The sequence below is a fragment of the Scyliorhinus torazame genome, chromosome 10 (genome assembly GCF_047496885.1).
Source record: "Scyliorhinus torazame isolate Kashiwa2021f chromosome 10, sScyTor2.1, whole genome shotgun sequence".
NCBI lineage: Eukaryota > Metazoa > Chordata > Chondrichthyes > Carcharhiniformes > Scyliorhinidae > Scyliorhinus > Scyliorhinus torazame.
The window spans coordinates 229,329,720-229,344,980 of record NC_092716.1 but is presented as its reverse complement, the minus strand read 5'-3'; the positions used below and the strand labels follow the sequence as shown (position 1 = coordinate 229,344,980).

The following is a 15,261-nucleotide window of genomic DNA, read 5'->3' as shown; positions in this document are numbered from 1 at the left end:
CAAATATAGTTTAACAATTCATCAAAGATTTATTGTGTTTATATTGTTTTATTTTCAGGTGTATTCTAACTTTATTTTGGTTATAAAATATGGATTTTTCATGTTTTGATAATTTCTACAAACCTGTTCAAGCGGGATTCCATTCATATGGTAGTGCAATACATTTTGACTGAAAATGCACTCCAGTTTACATGTGGAATTCGTGAATCATATTGCCAAGCTGGCATGCATGTGGTGATTGCCATGGTCCTTTTTTAAAGCCGCCCGTTCCTGTGTTTCAGTATGAGAGTTGATTAGAAATTTTTTATATTAAATCTCATCTTAAAAGTTAGCATTATTAATAATAAAGTTTATGGCAAGGTTTTCTGGAATGGTAATTTTATTTTTGTTTTGTGTATCTAAGAGTTTAGAAATAGAAACAATGTTGTAACCTTAACAATTTTCAAGTTTGAGGACAAAGAAATATCATGTTTCTGTTTTGGAGTTATAAGTAGGGTGAATAATCTTGCACATATTCACCTAACTATATGTGCCCCTCTGAGTACTTGGATAAGGTGAAAGTCAAGAATGGTGGGAGAGATGTTTCACTGAACAACTGGCAAAGGGAAGAGGTTTGAAGAGGAGGGGGGGTGGAAAGTAGAAGGAACTGGAGATAGATTTCCAGCTAATATGACCATAATGGCAGAATGATTAGTTGCAAGTAGTGGAATGGAAGGAGTAAGAGTGGAAGAAGTAATGAGTAGACACCTTTTTATCTTGTGAATGTAACCATTGAGCCATTTACCAAAGAGGTCACAGGAAAAAAAAGCTTTTCTGCACTCGTGCCAACGAACTCACAGCAAGGTGGCACAGTGGTTAGCACTGCTGCCTCACAGTGCCAGGGACCCGGGTTCAATTCCAACCTCAGGTGGCTGTGTGGAGTTTATATATTCTCCCCGTGTCTGCGTGAGTTTCCGCCAAGTGCACCGGTTTCCTCCCACAGTCCAAAGATGTGCAGGTTAGGTGAATTGGCCATGCTAAAGTGTCTGAAGGTTCGGTGGGGTTGCGGGGTTAGGGCAGGGGATTGGGCCTTGGTAGGGTGCTCCTTCGAAGGGTCGGTGGAGACTTGATGAGCCGTATAGCCTCCTTCTGCACTGTATAGATACGGTAATTCTATAATCATTTTAATGAGAGTCTGGGACTGCAGGCTGTGAATGGATTTGTTGATACAGGTGTGGAGATGATCCACAGCTTTATGATGTTATAATCTCTCCTTTTGTGTGTGATCTCTTTTGTTAATGGCCCAGACCAGTCTCAATTAAGATTATGTGAGTGAGTTTGTTGACAAAGGTGCAGATAAGAATCGGGCTTGGGTGGAAAATCCTGGTTGGGCCTTCCATCTACATCCTGTTAGTGGAATGCAAATGAGCTTCACATCAGCCTCCAGCTCGTTCCGTGACCCTGCAAGGCGGGCACCTGCAGAAGGTCCCGCAGGAAATTCGAGTTTGTGTAAAATAGATTATTGAACACCAGCAGAATTCTCTGCCATTGTGCCTGCCGACAGGACCATGGGATAATTCTGCCACACGTCTTGGAGAATTGAGTCAGGTCTTTTAAATAGCTTGCCTTGGCACTTTGCCCCGTCTATGGTCACCTCTGGTCTTTTTCCAGGGCCTGACTCCATTCTTCACCCACTCCCCAGGAGTGAAATTTGGCCTGACTGCACACTTTCTACCAAGGCGGGCCTACCAAGTCAGGAAATTTCCCAACTTTATCTACTCACCTTGGTAATGAACATCTAGCTTTATGACTCCGTAACTGAATAGATTCAACTCTATGGAGAATTGTCACATAGGTTTAATTTGGTTCCAGTGAGTTATTTTTGTATGGGCACGACAATTAACGTGCTGGAAATCCACCTATTATGTAGTCATGGGAACATATAAAGTGAGATCAAGCACCTTCCCACAAAGAATGTCGAAGAATCACCCTAAGCTAGTCCTATATTTATACAATTAGTTGCAAACCAGCTTTGGAGAAAATATAATAATAGTTCAACTTCCAGTGTTCCAGGCAGTGTATTTGAGTTACAAAAAAACAAAGTGAAAAATATACTTTTGAGAAATGTTGTCCTCCCCTTCCTTTATGTATTTAAAAATCTTGTGGTAACAACAATAGTTCTTATGCCTTTGTGGTAAGTTCAAAATGTTGCATGTTTTTTCTATTTGCGTGTTAAATATCCCAACAAAAGATCAACATTGTTTAAAAACTAGCATTCATTATAATAAATGGCGGTTGTTGAGACTCAAACTCATTGATGCATCCAGTCTTGAAATATTTAGCCTGCCTAATGAAATGTGCCAACATCGTGCATTCACTCTGTAACCTTAACAGCTTCCTGGCACATTAGTTGTAAGTTAAAACTAAGGCCAGATTGTAAAATAAACAACCCTTTCTCAACACACGCATCACATCAGGTCCAAGCACAGCACTATATGAATGCTGTAAATTAGTTCCATTCAGGCAGCAAGTATTACAATGTTGACGTTCCTTCCTGCATTTAAAAGACAGGAAGAATAGCTCTGAAGCCACGTTGTTCACGGCCTGTTTTATTGCACAGTTAGTGAGTGGAAAGGACAAGAGTTCCCAGCGGCATTGACTTGAGAATCTGGATGAAACAATGACACATTGTACTAATCTGATTAGCAGATAGACAAACAGGGCAGGAATAGCAAAGAGCTCTGGCAGGGCTTGGGGGAACGGAGACTGAGCATTACATTTGTTTGCATTAGGTTGATAAATTGGCACATTTGTTACTATATTATAAACAGCCCAGTCACCTGTCAAATGTGAAGTGATGCAGAGGAGGATGAAAAAGAATCTTTGTCAACTTGTGGGATGTTCTACCATTTTTCTTGTCACTCCTGACTGAAACTTTGCAAATTTAATTCAACTAGCATTTCAGCACTGATGAATGACAATTAATAATGCAGCCTCAATCAATAACCATTTAAATGATGTTTACAAGCTGCATTTCAAAACTAATTAAAGTGAAGTTGGCAGCTTGTATTGATTTACATCGTGGTCTCCAGTCTATCATGTAAAATTTACTCATAAAAGCAATCAAATAAAATAGCAGTGCCACTCTCAAAATATTAGGAATTGTAGATTTCAATTTAGTGTCACATGTACCGAGGTACAGTGAAAAGTATTGCTCTGCGTCCAGTCCAGGCAGATCGTTCCATACACGAAAAACATGGGAAGGATTTCTTATTTCCTTGAATGTTATCTTTCACAGCATTTGGAATAATACTTTTCTGCTGTCCCAGTGACTCTTTCTTTTCCTTCGGCAATTTCAAATTGTTCAATGTTCTAACTCATTTAAAGATTGAAGTCTCTGTTTGAAGCACCTTGGCCATTTTTCTACAGACATTATAAATAAATGCACGTTGTCGTTGACCTGTGTAGGTGGTATAACCTTGCAATCGAATTCAGTTTAAAATTGATGCAGGACTGAAATCTGAACTTTTAGATTTTGTAACCAGGCCACGACACAGAAATGCATTCACCTTCCTGCTTGGGGTCTATTGGAGAATGAAAGAATTAAAAACAAAAGCTTGTCAGTTCGTTCAGGAGGGCTCACAGATGGGTTTTGAGTTTTCCTTTCTTGTAAATATTTGATTAACTTTCTGAAGTGGGTTGTGACTGAACTCCGAAGTATCGTGCAAGAATTAATTATTTATGTTGGTGGTACATGGGCTTGCTCAAACTATTCATTTTAGAAGTTCGAATTTCTGCTCCAGGACAGAGATTTTACTTTAAATTTGTGTAAGTTTTTTTTATCAATAGCCATTAATTTGCCCTCTTCCAGATCTTCAGCTCAGAATGTTCCATTTCTTCAGGAAGGCAGCAAAGCAGCCTAGTTTATACATCAGTATCCCTCATTACAGTAATTCTAAGATTGAATAAAAGGAATTTCATTTTTGTTTCTTTATCCTCCATCCTTGCATCCGCCACTCCTCTGCACCCCATCCCCAGCAGTTCCCCTTTTCTTTTTTTAAAATAAATTTATTTGTACCCAATTCATTTTTTCCAATTTAAGGGGCAATTTAGTGTGGCCAATCCACCTACCCTGCGTATCCCATCTCTTAAGATCCTCCCTGGCCTCCTCTACCAGCTTTGTTAAGTTCCACTTATGGAGCCCCATTCCCTCGCTACCTGAATCCCCAAATACCTAAACCTATCCCTCACTACCGTAAATGGCATCCCCCCCTAAATTAGCCCGCTGTGCCAGCTCATTCATCGGGCATACCTCGCTTTTCCCTACATTCAGTTTGTGTCCTGAGAACCCTCCAAAGCTCCCCAACAGGCCCATAATCCTTCTCATACTCTCCAACGGATCCGAAATGCACAGCAAGAGGCCATCGGCATAGAGCGACACCCGATGCTCCCTCTGTCCCCTCATTATCCACTGCCACACTGCCATCCCCTTGAGAGCCATCGCCAATGGCTCTATGGCCAACGCAAACAACAACGGCGACACCGGGCATCCCTGCCTCGTACCCGTGTAAGTCAAAGCTTCGTGAGCTCATATCATTCGTCCTCACCCTCGCTCTTGGTGCCACATACAGCAACCGCACCCATGCCACAAATCTCGGCCCAAACCCAAACCTTCCCAAAACTTCGAGCAAGTACCGCCACTCCACCCGATCAAATGCTTTCTCTGCGTCCATGGACACCACCACCTCCAGTACCAGAGCTCGCGACAGATTCATCACCACATTCAACAGCCGTCTTATACTCCTCGCGAGCTGCCTGCCCTTCACAAAGCCTGTTTGATCTTTTGCAACCACCCCGGGACACAATCCTCCTTCCTCTCTGCCAACAACCTAGCCAATACTTTCACATCCGTGTTCAATAGTGATATGGGTCTATACGACCCACATTCCACCAGATCCTTCTCTTTTTTTGGGATTAGTGTGATTACTGCCTGCTTCATCGTCTCCGGCAACTCCCCCTTCTCCAGTGCTTCATTAAACGCCCCCAACAGATGTGGTGCCAGGTCCGCCGCAAAGTTCTTATAAAATTTTGCCAGGTACCTATCCGGTCCAGGGGCCTTCCCCGACTTCATATCCCTGATACTATCCAGCACCTCCCTCAGCCCCAGGGGCTCCTCCAACACCTGCCTCTTTGCTTTCTCCACCTGGGGAAATTCCAGCTTGTCCAGAAACCACCCCATATCCCCCTTCTCTCCGCCTGGGTCTGCCTCATAAAGTCCCTGGTAATGCTCTCTAAATGCCTCATTTATCTTCCCTGCCTCTGACACCACATCCCCAGTCCTGATATTCAATATTTCCCTGGATGCAGTCTGCCTCCGCAGCTGGCACGTCAGCATGCGGCTCGCCTTCTTCCCATACTCGTATTGCACCCATCTTGCCCTACGCTGTTGCCCTACCGCCCTCCCCGTTGTCAGCCTGTCAAATTGCCCCTGCAACTTTTTCATCCTCGCCAATCCCTCCACGATGGGCACTCTCTAATATTCCCTGTCCACCTCCACTATCTCGCTCACTAGACGGTCATGTTCCGCCCTCCTTTCCTTATTTGCACGAACCGTAAATGAGATCATTTCTCCCCGGACCACTGCCTTCAGTGCTTCCCAAAAAATGCTCGCCGACACCTCCCCATTCTGATTGAACTCCAGATAATCCCTAATCGCGAACCGCACCTTATCACAAAAACCTCCATCCGCCAACAACCCCAAGTTAAACCTCCACCTCAGCCTCTGCTCTCGTCCCGTACTGAACTGAATATACAGCCAGTGGGGTGCATGGTCCGAGATAATTATCCCCACATACGCTGCCCCCTCCACCCCAACCAAAATCTCCTGACTCACTACAAAGTAATCAATCCTCAAATACACCTTATAGACGTGTGAAAAGAAGGAATACTCCCTTCCCCCTGGGTTCTGAAAGCGCAATGGATCCACCATACCCATCCTTTCCATAAGCCCCCCCCCAGCTCCCTTGCCATTCGTACCCTACCCTTCGACCTGGGGCTCGATCTATCCACCCTCTGCTCCAGGACACACTTAAAATCTCCTCCCATGATCAACTGGTACGTGGCCAAATCCGGGATTGCTGCCAGCAATCCCCTCATAAAACCCACATCAACCCAATTTGGGGCATACACGTTTACCAACATTACTGGTGCCCCTTCCAATACCCCACTCACAATCACATATCTCCCTCCTGGATCCCTCACCTCCTTTGCACTCACGAATCCCATTTTTTGCTCATTAAAATCGCCACACCCCTTGATTTCAAATCAAACCCTGAGTCAAAAACCTGCCCGACCCATCCCTTCCTTACCCTAACCTGGTCCTTCACACAGAGGTGTGTCCCCTGCAAAAAGACAACCCCTGCTTTCAAGCTCCTGAGGGGCGCGAACACCCGTGACCTTTTAACCCACCCATTCAGTCCCCAGACGTTCCACGTTACCAACCTTACCGGAGGCTTGCGCATCCAATCCCCTCTACCGTCCGTCATCTTCCCCACTTAACTCCTGCACCTTAATTCCACTCTGTACCTAGCCCACCCCAGATGACCCCTTTCTTCGCCCTTGACCATGTCATCTCTCACTCCCCTGCCACATCGCAGAACCCCCACCCCCCTGCTTTTCCCCTTCTTCCCCACCCACTTCCCCTTTTCCCCCTCCCCCCGGCTACCCCTCTTGGCCTTCTCCCCCACCACCTCACTTCCGTTAACAGTGAGAATGTTTGAATGTTCTTTTTTGGAAAAAAAATCTGCGCTTTATGTATTGTGAATGAAAAGGATTTTGAATTCTTGGCAATGTCTGTAGTCAAATAGTCCGGTACCTTTTAAACCTGTGACACCTCAATTTAAATATTTAGAGTACAGAGTAGAGCTTTATTCATCCGCTCCATTTAAACTTCTGTCAGGAAAGAGTTCTATATAATTTTTTATCCGTGCCGGCACTGATGCCTCTGCTAAGCAGAGCAATTAGATTTCAAGTCAGTCAGGAACCCAGCAATATAAACACAATTTTGACTGGATAGAAAGCAAGCTTTCAGTTACTAATCTTCGATTGGAAGCTGCCCTATAAATGCCTCCTGCATCCATAGATTAAGACTGATAGCCTTTTACCTTTGCTTGTCTGATTAAAACAAAACATTTGTGCTGTGCCTGCAATTTTCTGATCCCGCACAGCTAGTTATTTTTCAGTCAAACCGGCAGGAATAGATTCACATGAGATTATGTAAAACTCATCTCTTTATCCTTAGCTGCACCTTAAACATAATAAATGTTTTCACGTCAAATTCCATATATGGAAGTATATACAATTATAGAATGCTTAAAGCTGTGACATGATTTCTGGGTTCTGATTGTAGACATGAGCTGCTTTTTCCTGGTTTGATCAAATCGGGACTCCATGATTGGGTTGTAGCTTTATCTTTGTGACCATCTATTTCACTGTGTATCATTGCCTTTGCTGGGGATGTTCAATTTCTTCACACTGTCCTAAAGTGATTGATACTTTTTCTGGCTGTTATCCAAGCGAATAGTCCTTCATGTTTTTAACCACATACATTTTCAGCCAACAAGGTAGTTCAAATGGGCAAACCCTAGATAACTTGGCAAACACTTTCACAAAACAAATTATCTGGTAATGTCTCTCGTTGCTGTGGCGCTTTTGAACACTGGATGGCTGTTGTACTTTTCTACTTTGCAACATTACATTTTCTACTTTGCAATGTTTCATTGGCTGATAAAACATTTTGGGCCGGCCCAAGATCTTGAAAGACGCTATATAAATGCACGTTTGTTCATTTTTACCGAGAAAGCATACTCGCTTGTGCAGGCATTAAGAAATGGTTGCCTTGAAATCAAATAATGGTAATAAACATTGGTGAATTATCACTGCTTCATAGCATAGCAAGTATGCTGTATTACAATCGTGCTGTGTGAATGTTTTTGTGTTTTGCAATTCTTCAAAATCATCCTATTGCCTCCAGTTAGCCAGTAGAACATTCAACTGGATAATTATTAGGTTAAAAGAAATCACTTTAATCTTTTTTCCAATGAGATAAATAATTGTCATGATGAAAGAGCACTGGGTGTGAGTATGGAGGTGAGAACATGTTCATGTTGTTAAATATTCTGGCGTACAGTTTTAAAATGTAGGTGATTTATTCTTGGTAACTTTTGATCAGGTGTTATTGTGGAGTGATGTACTCAAATAAAACTTTCGGTGGGATTTACCGGCTGTTCACACCAGCGGGAAATTCCGGTCCCACTCCGGCGCACGGGTTTCCCGGCGACAAAGGGTGCTATGACCGGGAGATCCCGCTGGAGGGTCGCCTCCGCCGCTGAAAAACACAAGGCGGATAGGTGGAAAACCCCACCCTCTATCAGTTGAACTGCATTTGTAAAAGGAGGTTCAGAAAAAAAGCAAATAACTAATCTCAAGGTAATGGAATTACATTCCGTTGAATAAACTTCGGCATAATAATCTTAAATATCTTAATATGGAAATCTCATATTCTGTGATCTTTTTCAAAACTAAATTAATGAAAATAATAAGGATTTTGGTTCTCTTTGTTTGCCTGCAAATATTTATGTCAAACAGTAAATATTGACTGACTGACTTATCTGGATAGGCTAAAATTGATTTTTAAATTTAAAAAATGCTGGAAATACTCAGCAGGTTAGGCACGATCTGTGATTAGAGAAACTCATCAATGAGTTGATGACTTTTCATCAGAACTGAAAATGTTAGAGCTGTGACCAGTTTTAACCAACTACTGAGATAGGGGATAGGTACAGGCTAGGGCGAAGAACCAAAGGGCGGATCTGTGAAGGAATCAGTAATTAAATGGCAATCGTGATGATTCTGTGAGGCGAAGAGTGGCCATGGGACAAGTAGGGAAACACGAGATCCATTTACAGGAAGTGTAGATAGGAATAGTAGAATCATCACTTGCAGCTGCTGTCACTGGGGGTAGAGGGGATGATCGGAAATTGTTGAACTCCCAAGTGTCGAGTCCAGAAGGCTATGAAATGCTTTTTCAACAAAATTGATGGCGTGTGGTTCCATGAATTTGTTATTTCAGTGTTTTATACTCATACAGGTCTAGCAGGTCCTTTTTAATCAATTTAATTAGGTAATAGACATTCAGTTTTGAGCATAGATATATATTCAAACAAAATATTAAAACAAAAAGAACAAAATAAAGATTTGTCTTTTTTTTTTAATGGTTTTATTGGAAGTGTTTAATGGGATCCCTGTTATAAGATGCACCATTATAACGCACATTCCTCTGTTTATACTCATTGTCATTGAACCTAGGGATGAATGTGTCTGGAGTTATTGTTCTCTTTTGTTTGGAATGGAGCAAATAACATAGTTAATGTTATTTGGTCTTGACTGTGTAAATGGTGAAAATGCAGAGTGGAATATGTTATGTTTCGAAGCAGGCCTGGAACTAATATTTATTCTGCCGTACAATAGGTGCTGAAGAGGTCTTGCTGCTTGCGAGAAGAACAGACTTACGACGTATCTCCTTAGACATGCCAGATTTCACAGATGTTATTCTCCAGCTTGATGATATTCGACATGCAATAGCGATAGACTACGATCCAGTGGATGGATATATTTACTGGACGGATGATGAGGTTAGAGCTATTCGTCGTGCATTTCTGGATGGCTCAGGGGCCCAGACATTGGTGACCACAGAAGTTAACCACCCAGATGGTATAGCTGTCGATTGGATAGCACGAAATCTTTATTGGACTGATACAGGAACTGACCGTATTGAAGTGACCCGCCTTAATGGGACGTCTAGAAAAATATTGATAGCCGAAGGTCTTGATGAACCTCGAGCCATTGTCCTTAATCCAGTGACTGGGTATGTGCGCAAGGGTTTTTTGGTGTGAACTCTACTTAAATATTAAATCAGAATAAAAAAGATAAGTTTTTTTTGCATGCTGTATTGTTTTAAAGTATACGGGCGGTAAAATTGTTGGGTGTTTATAAGTGCCAACTACTGAGAAATTAATCTGTCGACAAAAAGTCAGAATAATTGAAAAGAAAGCAATGATTCGTATTGCTGCTTTGAGTTTATTTAAATAAAAATCACAGACAAGAATTAATTTGATCAATATCTTTACAGCTATATGTACTGGACGGATTGGGGCGAAAACCCAAAGATTGAACGTGCAAACCTGGATGGCTCTGACCGATTAATTTTGGTAAACGCCTCTTTGGGTTGGCCGAATGGCTTGGCGTTGGACTATGTTGAAAACAAACTTTATTGGGGTGATGCCAAAACGGACAAAATTGAAGTAAGTTCTGAAAGAAAACTTGAGTTAGTGATATGACACTGTTAACACAAATTAACACTGAGAGATAGAGTACATTTGGAGCCTTAAGTGAAACAGTGGCGTACTATATTTTGTTCAATACTTTTCATCCAGCAGACCGAGAAGACACCCTGGATTAATATTGATGTTCAAAATGAGCTGCAGAGGTGGGGTATAAATTTCACAGATGAGAATGGTACCAATGCAGGAAGTGATGTTACATTAATAACATAAGACACAGTCTAAATGTAATTTAAACTGTTAAATGCAATATTACTTAACCTTTAGTCAAGGACTATCAGCCCATCTTGTCCTTGTGTTCTGTTATTGTGGATTATACCACGTATAGAATTCAATTTTGAAACCGAGAAGTGATTATAATATTTCAGTTTTTCGCAGGACGTTGATTGCAATGTTGTCACTTTCAAAGAACATAACAGGTGAACTCCAATGTAAAGGCTCAGAGACATCCTTGACCCTAGGACCAGGGAGCCAACATACCATCCTGGAGTCTCGTTTGCGGCCTAGCTACTCCCCTTACAATTGAATCCCCTATAACTATTGCATTGCCACACTTTTGACTCCTCCCCTCTGCAACAGAAACAACTGTGTTGCAACAAATTTGCCTGTTGCTGCTTTCCCCTGAGAGATCATTCCGCTCAAAAGTATCCAAAACGGTAGTATATCTGTTTTGCAGGGGAATGGCCACAAGAGATTCCTGCACTGCCTGCCTAGCTCTCTTGCTCTGCATGGTGGTTACCCATTCCCTTCCTGCCTGTGGAGTCTGAGCCTGCATTGCGCCTTTTAGATGGTGGACAGGCTTTGGGGAGTAAGGAGGTGAGTTACCCACTGCAGAATTCCTAGCCTCTGATCTGCTCTTGTAACTACAATATTTATTTGGCTGGTCCAGTTCAGTTTCTTGTAACTGCAATGTTTATGTAGCTGGTCCAGTTAGATTTCTGCTCTTGGGTGACCCAGGATGTTGATAGTAGCAGATGTGGCAATGTTAATGCCACCGAACATCAAGGGGAGATGGCTAAGTTCTCTCTCGTCACAGATCGATATTGCTTGGCAATTGAGTGGCGTGAATTTTGTTTGCCACTTATCGTCCCAAGCCTGAATTTTGTCTAGGTCTTCCTGCATATGGACATGGAGCATTTCAGCATGTGAGGAGTTGCAAATGGTCCTGGACACCAGGCAATCATCAGTAAATGTCCCCTTCTGGCCATATGATGGCGGAATGATCATTGATGAAACAGCTGAAGATGGTTGGACTGAGAACACTACCCTGAGGAAGTTATGCAGTGATGTCCTTTCACCACAATGATTGGCCTCCGACCACCACAATCACCTTCCTTTGTGTTAAGTATGACTCCAACCAGTGAAGAGTAATTTCCCCATAATTCTCATTGACCCCAGTTTTTCTAAGGCTTCTTGATGCTGCACTCTGTGTAATGCTGACTGGATACCAAGGGTAATTATTCTCACTTCACTTCTGAGTTCCGCTCTTTTAATCATATTTGGACTACGGCTGTAATAAGGTCAGGAGCTGAGTGGCTCTGGCACAATGCAAACTGAGCATTGGTGAGCAGGTTATTGCTGAGTCATGGTCAGTTCGCTCAGTTGGTTTGGCAGCTGGCTCAGGATGTGGAGAGACACCAACAGCGCAGGTTCAATTCCCACCCAGACTGAAGTTATCCATAAGGACCCTACCAGGGGCTGGTTTAGCACAGTGGGCTAAACAGCTGGCTTGTAATGCAGAACAAGGCCAGCAGCGCAGGTTCAATTCCTGTACCGTCTCCCCGAACAGGCGCCGGAATGTGGCGACTAGGGGCTTTACACAGTAACTTCATTGAAGCCTACTTGTGACAATAAGCTATTATTATTATCGGGCTGGTTTAGCACAGTGGGCTAAACAGCTGGCTTGTAATACAGAACAAGGCCAGCAGCGCCGGTTCAATTCCCGTACCAGCCTCCCCAAACAGGCGCCGGAACGTGGTGACTAGGGGCTTTTCACAGTAACTTCATTGAAGCCTACTCGTGACAATAAGCTATTATTATTATTATTTATTATTCTCAACCTTGAACCGCGCCTGAGGTGTGGTCACCCTCGGGTTAAATCACCCCTGGTCAGCTCGCTCTCAAAAAGGGAGAGCAACCTATGGTCTTGGGGACGTTGGCAATTTTCATTTCATTCATTGCTGAGCAAGTGTCACTTGATTACACTGTCACCACGTTCGATCACTTTGCTGATAATTGAGAGTAGACTGGTTGACAAAATTAGATTTGTCTTGCTTTTTATGGACAGGGCACACCTAGGCAATACTCCACATTATTAGATAGATGCCAGTGTTGTATCAGTACTGGATCCACTTGGCCAGAGCCACAGCTAGTTCCACAAAGTCTTCATTGCTTTCACCAGGATGTGAACATTGTGTCTTTAGCTGTGACTTGATATTACGCAGAGTGAATTAAATTGGCCGAAGACTGGCATCTGTGATCCTGGGGACCCGAGGAGGAGGCTGAAATGGATCATCCACTTGTCATTTCTGCTGATGGTGGCTGCAAAGCTTTATGCATAATGTAGCAATATTTGTCACATTAAAAAAATAGAAACGCAAGATGCCACCGTGGCATTGCATAGAATGATCACAGTATTCAGCCTGTTTTCCTTCAGAATTGTCACTTGAATCAATTTATACTGTCTGCTCAGTGACCTTCTCTGGTAAGTTATTGCAGAGGTGGAAAAGTTCTGTTTGCATTACCCTCGTTCCTAACTTTTAAAAATTATTCATGTCTTCCTGTCAATTTTAAGCACCTCATTTGCCTTTTCTAGCTACAAGTGATCTTTGCTGTCAGTTTTATAGGTTTCTCTGCTTTAACTTGAAGCTCTTTCTCCCAATCAGTCCACTCTTCTATTTAACACACGCTCATAGTTTGATATTCCCATACTATTTTGGATATATCCACAGTATACCTTTCACTTATTAGCCCTATTACCTAAGGCGGGGCTGATGTTTGTTAAACGTGTTTCATATGTGGACAATTCCAAACATGAAGCAATTACTGAAATTAAGCTTGTTGTTACTGGAGCTTAAAGTCAACCCTCGGATTTTGCTGTTCTAGTTTAATGAAAACTATCTTTCCAGATTTGCGTGATAAATGCCCTTTTGCTATTTTCAGATCTGAGGTGAATTTTGAATTTTAGTACTGAAGAGTGTACAGTATTCCATATTGGTCCAAATATTGTAGCTCGGATAAACATTTTCTAGTCACAGCTTCTGGACCCTCCGGGCAATTTGTTTTATTCTTCTGCCTTTGCCTCTGGCCTTGTGCCAGAGATGAAAATAAACTTTGTAGTGCACAACCTCAACATTAAATAGAAAAACGCAATCAAAGTGCTCTTTACTATACTTATAGGGCGGAAATGAAAAAAATTGTGGGTGAGAAATCATATGTGAAATGCAGGCAAATCTTTGTCTTCTGTTTCGTGTGCCATCAAGAAAATGGTGGTATGTGCAAAGTGTAGAAGCACCCTGTGATCTCTCTCCCCCCCCCCCTCCCCCCCCCCCCCCCTTTTTTTACCAGCATGTTGCACAGCTGCCATAACTTGCACCACACAATTAAAAGATTTTTTTATGGTCTTGCAGTACTTCTGCCCTCTATAACTGAATCGTGCGGCATGCTTAACCTCTTAAAATTCTACTTGCATTTCATCCATGTAATTTAATTTAGGAAGCGGGGGGAGGAATGTTGGCAGCTGTGTAGTGACATGTATAAGTTTTCAGTCTTAGTGCCTGAAGCAGTGGCACTTTCTTCAAACGTTACTTGGCAAATTTGTTGAATATACATTTTGACGTATTGAAGCCGATGGTTGGAAGAATGTGCTGTGAATTACAGATTAAGTGCATGTCTATGTAGCAGGCATGAGTGCGCGTGAAATTCCATGCAGCAAAACCAGCACTTATTTCTCCTGGCAGAAACCTTTGCATCTGTGCTGTTCAGTTGCAGCACAAAGAGCTCAGTCACTTCATTAAAATCTTGTGTTCTGAAGAAGCCATTTGGCACAGCTTGTCAAACCTTTCGTGACACCAGACTATATAGGGCTTTCCCTAAAGCTTTGGCACCCTGCGGTAACATTGTTTGCAATTGAAAAAAAACCTTTGAATTGGCAGAGACTTTAAAAAACAATGTTATAAATGGAGGTATATTAAAATTTTTCATGGTTTGTGTATACTGAATGATTTACAAGTTGAGACAAAAAATTAAAATGGAATTTGTATGCAAAATGGATACTTTTATAGTAGATTTGAATTTGTTTTACATGGATTAAGGTACAGCAACAGGGTTAAAGGAAAGGTTGTTTGCACACTTACTGACTGCATAGCTAGTTCCCAGCAAACCTATTTTTTTGCTTCAACCTCAGTGCAGTTTAACGGGAATGAAATGGGTAGACACAGTGTACAGCACCATGTAATGTCTCCATTTTGCTATGGGCTTGTTCATATTCCTGTTGTACCTGCATCATCTGTAACTCAAAAAGGAAATGAAAACATCAACTCTCTCGAAGTAGCTAATTTGTTATCTTGTATAGCAAAAAGCATAGCTATTAGCCACAACCAGAATGATTCCTGTGCAGACTACCTTGTTTAAAGTCAATTCACCCAGAATATTTCATTGCAATCAGGTCAAAACTAAAAATGCCAAGAGTGACTTGGAGAAAACAATTGCAGGATTTAGCTATTGCAAATTAATTTGCTCAGGAGTTAGCCAGTGACAATGAATGTTACTCATCGTTCTGTTTCCATCTGAAAAGCGGCATCGCGGTTTCCTGCAATGCAAATAAGTAGCTGAGTTTTAATGATCAGTCAGGCCTCTGGTTAGATCTGTTGCCAATGCTAAG

General features: G+C 42.2%; 1 protein-coding gene across 1 annotated transcript in view; it reads left to right on the top strand.

Annotated features, from left to right (window-relative positions):
* Positions 1–15,261, top strand: part of lrp5 (low density lipoprotein receptor-related protein 5) — a 234,334-nt gene that overhangs the window by 128,714 nt on the left and 90,359 nt on the right. The window contains exons 6-7 of the mRNA XM_072466531.1: positions 9,508–9,904; positions 10,169–10,340. Coding sequence (XP_072322632.1) covers positions 9,508–9,904; positions 10,169–10,340 — 569 coding nt within the window. The remainder of the gene's footprint in view (positions 1–9,507; positions 9,905–10,168; positions 10,341–15,261) is intronic.